Genomic DNA, 8,326 nt, shown 5'->3' on the forward strand with positions numbered 1-8,326 from the left:
CTTACATCTAGACCTCCACCATCCAGACCTTACGTCTAGACCTCCACCATCCAGACCTGACATCTAGACCTCCACCATCCAGACCTTACATCTAGACCTCCACCATCCAGACCTTACGTCTAGACCTCCACCATCCAGACCTTACGTCTAGACCTCCACCATCCAGACCTTACGTCTAGACCTCCACTATCCAGACCATACATCTAGACCTCCACCATCCAGACCTTACGTCTAGACCTCCACCATCCAGACCTTACATCTAGACCTCCACCATCCAGACCTTACATCTAGACCTCCACCATCCAGACCATACATCTAGACTTCCACTATCCAGACCTTACATCTAGACCTTACATCTAGACCTCCACCATCTAGACCTCCACCATCCAGACCTTACATCTAGACCTCCACCATCTAGACCTTACATCTAGACCTCCACCATCTAGACCATACGTCTAGACCTCCACCATCCAGACCTTACATCTAGACCTCCACCATCTAGACCTTACATCTAGACCTCCACCATCTAGAACATACGTCTAGACCTCCACCATCCAGACCTTACATCTAGACCTCCACCATCCAGACCTTACATCTAGACCTCCACCATCTAGACCATACGTCTAGACCTCCACCATCCAGACCTTACATCTAGACCTCCACCATCCAGACCTTACATCTAGACTTCCACTATCCAGACCTTACATCTAGACTTCCACTATCCAGACCTTACATCTAGATCTCCACTATCCAGACCTTACATCTAGATCTCCACCATCCAGACCTTACATCTAGACCTCCACCATCTAGACCTTACATCTAGACCTCCACCATCTAGACCTTTCGTCTAGACCTCCACCATCCAGACCTTACATCTAGACCTCCACCATCCAGACCTTTCGTCTAGACCTCCACCATCTAGACCTTTCGTCTAGACCTCCACCATCCAGACCTTACATCTAGACCTCCACCATCCAGACCTTACATCTAGACTTCCACTATCCAGACCTTACATCTAGACTTCCACTATCCAGACCTTACATCTAGATCTCCACTATCCAGACCTTACATCTAGATCTCCACCATCCAGACCTTACATCTAGACCTCCACCATCTAGACCTTACATCTAGACCTCCACCATCTAGACCTTTCGTCTAGACCTCCACCATCCAGACCTTACATCTAGACCTCCACCATCCAGACCTTTCGTCTAGACCTCCACCATCCAGACCTTACATCTAGACCTTACATCTAGACCTCCACCATCTAGACCTTTCATCTAGACCTCCACCATCCAGACCTTACATCTAGACCTCCACCATCCAGACCTTACATCTAGACCTTACATCTAGACCTCCACCTTCCAGACCTTACATCTAGACTTTCAAACTAAAGTCCAGCAACAACGTGCCAATTTCAAAATAAAGGTCTTTACAGGAAACAGCTTAGTCAGGTGTTTCCAGAAGGTCTTCATACTTCCTGGTTCATGGCACAGTGGATTCATTTTCACAGGCTGTAGAACATTATATATTATATTATGTATATTTTATTATATTGATGTCCCTGCCAACAGATTCACCTAAAGGCAACCCTCTGCTCCTTTAAAGCCAAACATCTGCAGTATTCTTCATGAATTCATTGAAATTGGGGGATTTTTTGTATTTCTCCTAAATAACCAGGTTCAAAATAAAAGATTATTGATTATTATTCATTTAACAGTGACTAGAGTTTGAACGTTTTTGGTTTTTAAACATCATATTTTATTATGATCATTTATTTCACCTCAGTTATGTAAATTAAACCTTGTGAAGATATTCACACTTTTCTGAAGTTTTTGTTCATTTCTTGTGAATAATTATTTCTCCTCAAATATGTCAATTTATATGAAACCAGTTTTTCCCTCAGACTATAATTATGAAACACTTTTTTAAATATGTCTTATGAGCACAGAGCTGCTTCCTCTGGCGGACGCGCAGCGCGCGTAAAAAGCCGCATGCGCGCGCGCGCGCGCCGCCGCGGGTCTGACCCTGGCGCGGGACTCACCGGCCCAGGAGAAGTTCCGGTCCCACACGGACCACATCTGCACGGTGAAGAACGGCGCCCAGCAGACCACGTACGCGAGCACGATCACGAACGTCATCTTCACGGTGCGCAGCTTGGCGCGCGAGATGCCGCCCACGCCGCTGACGCAGCCGCGGCCCAGGACCCCGGGCTTGGCGGGGGTCTCCGGGGTCTTCCTCCGGGTCTTGTACTTGAGGTTCCTCCAGATCGCGCGGCAGATGAGCCCGTAGCAGAACACGAGCACGGCCACGGGCACGAGGAAGATCCCGGCCGTCATCCAGGTGACGTAGGCGCGCAGCCCCCACGGCTCCACGAAGTGGCCCCAGCAGTCGTACACGGCCGAGCCCGGGTGCACCTCGCTCAGGGAGAAGATGAAGGACTGCGGGACGCTGAGCACCAGGCTGCACGCCCACGTGGACCCGATCATGACATGCGCGCGCCGCGTGGGCTGCCGCAGCGTCTGCAGCGGGTGGCAGATGGCGATGTAGCGGTCCAGCGTCATCATCACCATCATGTAGGTGGACGCGAACATGCCCAGCACCTGCAGGTGCTTCACGAGGCGGCACAGCGGGTCCGGCCCGGAGAAGCGGAACGTCACCTCCCAGCAGAGCTGCGGCAGCACCTGGAAGAAGGCCACCACCAGGTCCGCCAGGCTCAGGTGCTTCATGAACAGGTGCACGCGCGACGGCTTGCGCCGGGTGCTGCGCATGGCCAGCAGCACGCTCACGTTGCCCGCCACCGCGGCCACGAACGCGACGCTCAGCACGGTGATCTCCAGCTTGGCCACCGCCTCGTTGCGGCCGAACGGGTCCAGGTCGGAGGCGTTCCCCGCCGCCGCCGCGGCTCCGACGTCCGGCCGCAGCGTGAAGTTCAGCCCGCCGTCGCTGCAGTTTCCTCCCGTGAGGTTGAGGGAGCTCTGCGAGGGGAAGAGCATGGCGCCGCGGGCCGGCGCTGCCGCGCTGCCGCTAGGGCTTGCCGCGGGCGCTGCCGATGCCGCTAGGGCTTGCCGCGGGCGCGCACCGTCGCGCACCTCGATCACTCCAACGTGTCCGGCGCGATCTCCGAGCGGCGCATGGATACACGAAGAGTAAAGGGGTCAAAAGTCAGGAACTTAAAAAAAGAAATCATTAAAATCCACAGTTATTGTTCCGCTCGGGTCCGCACAGCAACACAGCAACTCAGCAACTCAGCAACTCCGGGTTCGAATCCGTGCTGCGCTGCTGCAGACCAGCCTCTTTTAAAGGCTCCTCACACACACACACACACACACACACACACACACACACACACACACACACACACACACACACACACACACACACAAACACACACACACACGCAAACACACACACACACACACACACACACACACACACTCTATATATCTACTCTACTCTACTATTTATATACATATTTATATACATGTTATTTTTAGCTGAATAATAATTTAGTATTACACAATTTTTTGCTTGAAATGATTTATTTTTAATTGTCTTGTTTTGTCCAACCAAAAGTATTTTAATAATATAATTAATGTAATTGTAAAAATGCTTCTCATTTTGAATTCTGATTATTTCTCTAATGTCAGCAGATCATTTCATTCACTTTCTAATTACGCCGTCGATAATAAAGAAACATTCATGGGAGGCATCACTGCTCCTCACCTGAATATTGATATAGCCTTCTCTTTATTCTGACCATGACCACGTGTGTGTGTGTGTGTGTGTGTGTGTGTGTGTGTGTGTGTGTGTGTGTGTGTGTGTGTGTGTGTGTGTGTGTGTGTGTGTGTGTGTGTGTGCTGCAGCAATGTGTTTACGTGGTGATAACCTGATAACCTCGGAGACGGCGCTTGTTTTCTCAACATTGAGACAGAAAGCAGCTCTGAGAGAGAAAGTGGAACGCGGAGCAGCGAAGTTGCAGCTTCGCCTCAAAAGTCGTGCAGTTTTAAAAATGTTTGTGAGAGACGTTATCTGTGATACCCGGAGGATTTACTCCAAAACTTTGACCACACATTTGTTGGTTATATGCTCCTTTAGTTTGCTCATTCCAACATTTACGTGAGACAAACTCGATAAACGTTGATACAAAAATAAAACATTTGTGGATCTATTCTCTCCACTAGGGGGCGACTCCTCTGGTTGTATATAAGTCTATGCTTCATGTGTTAAAGCTGCTTTCTCTCTCCTGACCACCAGGGGGCGACTCCTCTGGTTGTATAGAAGTCTATGCTTCATGTGTTAAAGCTGCTTTCTCTCTCCTGACCACCAGGGGATGACTCCTCTGGTTGTATAGAAGTCTATGCTTCATGTGTTAAAGCTGCTTTCTCTCTCCTGACCACCAGGGGATGACTCCTCTGGTTGTATAGAAGTCTATGCTTCATGTGTTAAAGCTGCATTCTCTCTCCTGACCACCAGGGGATGACTCCTCTGGTTGTATAGAAGTCTATATAAATGACTCTACTTCATTTGATGTATTCCCTCAGTAAACATTGTAAACATGAGTTCATATCTGAATCTCTAGTTTCAAGTCTTCTTCAATACAGCATGATGGTGACAGAACTGAAACCAAGATGGCGACGGCCAAAAAAAAGATGGAGACAGACAGAAACCAACATGTTGTCAACCAGAAACCAAGATGGCGACGGCCAGAAACCAAGATGGCGACTGACAGAAACCATGGTGGTAATGGTCGAAAAGCCGAACTTTCGGCTTCAAAACCAGCGTCCACAAACCGATGGGTGGCGTCTTCGTGACGACGCCCTCTTCTCACAGTCCGTGGCTCTTCATTCGCTCAGACTCCACCTTTCCATCCAGTGTTTTGGACATCGGGCGAGTAGCTTCCCCCGTTACCCTGCTGAACCTCCTCGTTGGAGACAATCAGGGAAACCCCTGCCCTTCGCTGCTCAGGGGTCTGCTCCCCGAGGCCGTAAGCCCCGTCCTCCCACGTCCTCCGACACTTGAACGCAGCACGCCGTGACGCCTCGCTCTCGCTGCCCTACAAGGCCTCAACTCAGTATCTTAATGTTCAATCTATATGCAAGACTTGAGGGAAAGGATCTCGGAGTCAAGGAGGCCGACCGTGTTTGTCACGTCGTTGCCAGCTGCCGAAGCGGTGCGTTACATAACGTGTTGTGCTTAAACAATGGTGGGTAATGCTCGGGGCTGTCAGGGGTCCAGGATTTATTATGCTATGTGATTATGAAGCCTGTCAGACTCACATATTAATGATGCATAATGCAGGCTGGTGCACACGCTGATAAGGGTCCCTTTAGGGTTACGTCACAAAGAAACTGTACCAACATGTTCCCCCTGCAGCATAAAACAACAAACATAAACACGCTTACTGGAATAGATTTCACCAGGAAACTTCCCAGTGCATCACTGACACTAAGAGGAGGATTTATTGTATTACAAGTGTTATGCAATGTTATGTTTACATATGCAAATGAGGCCTTATCTAATGGTAACTTTTGGTGAATTTAAGAGAAATCTACTGACGCAAACAGACAAAAGTAGTAAGATGAATGTTTTCTTTCCACTCGTCTGAAAGAAGACACGTTATGGAAGAAAAATAGTCCCAAATAGACAAAAACTAAATGAAAATCAGCTGCCAAAATGTAACTGTTGTCAGAGATATTCCAACCCATAAGCACTATTCTGAACATTTGTGTTTTAGGGATATTTCTAGTAATCTAACTCTGGAATGTTCTCACTTTTTCAGTCCTGTCTTCGACTTTTCAGGGTTTTCTCATTTCTTAAATCAGGATTTCAGAGTTTCTCCTCCAATAAATCTCAAAATTATTCCAGCAAATCAACAGTTTGACTGATATAAACTGCTTCCAGCTGAACTCTGCTCGTGTTCACAGATCACCACTTCATCTCTGACCGTGAGGGAATCGGCATGCTGTCCCCATGGTGAATGATTGGTTTGGAGCTACAACCCTATCAGGACTCCAACATATGGCCTTTCCCTTCAACCAGACGGTAAATTAATCCGTCTCGTCAGCCCTGAGAGTTCAGCTCTCGCTGTGCTTTCATTAACTGTACATTAACCCGTCAGTCCTCTGTTCTCTCCCGGGGTCCAACACTCCGGTCATTCAACACTAAGTCCACAGCATCCCGAGGGGCAGAATGTGAGCCGCCGGAGAGGGTAAATAAAGAGGAAGCGCAGTGAGCGGATATGAAGCGAGCCGCCGGAGAGGCGTTCAAGTAACAAAACACAGGGAGGAAATAGCACAAGTTCTCTATTTAAAATGAGAGACGTCAGCCTGCAAGTTACTGAAGCGTCAAGACTAAAAGTACTTCTATACTTCTACTTAAGAGTCGGAAAAAGGCCCAAAGTGGGAGATGAAAGTACTAATAATACATTGTATTTGTATAGCACTTTACATGGTAAAAGGTACTTCAGTAGTTCAGGATTTCACATTCAAACGTGTATATATATATATATATATATATATATATATATATATATATATATATATATATATATATATATATATATTGCATTAAAATGTCTAAAAACGACGAGACCTACGTTAAACATGTTGAGTAGTGTTAACCCAAACACTTACTTATTTTAACCCAAACCCCTAACCCTTAACCCAAATCACCATGTTTTCCTTACCCTAACCCAGTAGTTGTGTTGCCTGACCCAATAGTTTGGTTGCCTAACCCTAACCCAGTAGTTGTGTTGCCTGACCCAGTAGTTGTGTTGCCTGACCCAGTAGTTGTGTTGCCTAACCCAGTAGTTTGGTTGCCTAACCCTAACCCAGTAGTTTGGTTGCCTAACCCAGTAGTTTGGTTGCCTAGCCCAGTAGTTCTGTTGCCTAACCCTAGCCCAGTAGTTGTGTTGCCTAACCCAGTAGTTGTGTTGCCTAACCCAGTAGTTCTGTTGCCTAACCCAGTAGTTCTGTTGCCTAACCCTAGCCCAGTAGTTGTGTTGCCTAACCCAGTAGTTTGGTTGCCTAACCCAGTAGTTTGGTTGCCTAACCCAGTAGTTCTGTTGCCTAACCCAGTAGTTTGGTTGCCTAACCCAGTTGTGTTGCCTAATCCAGTGTTGAGTTGTGTACCTTCGTTGTCCCCAAATGTTTCCAACAACTTTCAAACCAGAGAAACCCGTCATTTTAATCAAAGTGAGGGTGCGTTTCATTCGGTCGCCTGTCGGTGGCGTCGTGTCCAGAAGCCTTGTATGTGTACTTTTTAATCCAGCTTTAAGTCACACTTTCTTACAGCGTTCGTGGTTTTATTTCAAATCAGAGGAGACGGTGAACACTGAAGGAATCCCAACAACTCCCATGATCCCAAACTGTACCAACATGTTCCCCCTGCAGCATAAAAAGTGTGTGTGTGTGTGTGTGTTTGATGTATAGTATAGAAAGAGCTTTTGTCAAATCGCACCGTTTACCATTATTCTCCTGAATCACAAGGCAGCTCTCAGTAAACCCTTTGTGTTCACATATCATGTATTCTCATCATGTTTTCATGTAGATTTTCATATTGACGATCATTTTTCATCATTGGATAACAATAAAGCCAGTGTTGGCTTTAAGCAGAACAGACCGCAAACAACACATAGTGCTTATGCGAGGCAGAGACCTGGGGGAGCCACGAGGGACAGACAAGAGACTTTTTAGAGAAGTTTTATGTCTTTACACAAAAACACTAAGTACAATTTATAAGTAATAATCCTTTAATTTAATTTATCTCTTGTTACTAAACATTGAATCTGACTTTTACTCGGAATTCTTTACGTGTTTTATTTTTCACCGACTGAAACTCAAATGTTTTCAAGGAAAAGATCAAAACGACCTGATGGATACAGAGAAATGGAGGAACTTGAAGACGTTCTCCAAATGAAGGATCGTCCTCACAAAGAGAGAAGAGAACACGTAGAGAACACGTAGAGAACACGTAGAGAACATGTAGAGAACACGTAGAGAACATGTAGAGAACAAGTAGAGAACATGTAGAGAACACGTAGAGAACATGTAGAGAACAAGTAGAGAACACGTAGAGAACACGTAGAGAACATGTAGAGAACACGTAGAGAACATGTAGAGAACAAGTAGAGAACATGTAGAGAACACGTAGAGAACAAGTAGAGAACATGTAGAGAACACGTAGAGAACACGTAGAGAACATGTAGAGAACAAGTAGAGAACATGTAGAGAACACGTAGAGAACAAGTAGAGAACATGTAGAGAACAAGTAGAGAACAAGTAGAGAACATGTAGAGAACGAGTAGAGAACACGTAGAGAACAT

At 46.6% G+C, this 8,326-nt stretch overlaps 1 protein-coding gene across 1 annotated transcript in view; it reads right to left on the reverse strand.

Annotated features, from left to right (window-relative positions):
- The window catches only part of LOC306752592 (arg8-vasotocin receptor-like), a gene marked incomplete at both ends in the record, with an annotated part of 4,079 nt that extends 1,083 nt beyond the window's left edge, over positions 1-2,996 (reverse strand). The window contains one exon of the mRNA XM_079236372.1: positions 2,045-2,996. Within this exon, the coding sequence (XP_079092498.1) occupies positions 2,045-2,996 (952 nt within the window). The remainder of the gene's footprint in view (positions 1-2,044) is intronic.
- Between the last annotated feature and the right edge of the window lie 5,330 nt (positions 2,997-8,326).

Source organism: Taurulus bubalis, assembly GCF_910589615.1.
Source record: "Taurulus bubalis genome assembly, chromosome: 20".
NCBI classification, from domain to species: domain Eukaryota; kingdom Metazoa; phylum Chordata; class Actinopteri; order Perciformes; family Cottidae; genus Taurulus; species Taurulus bubalis.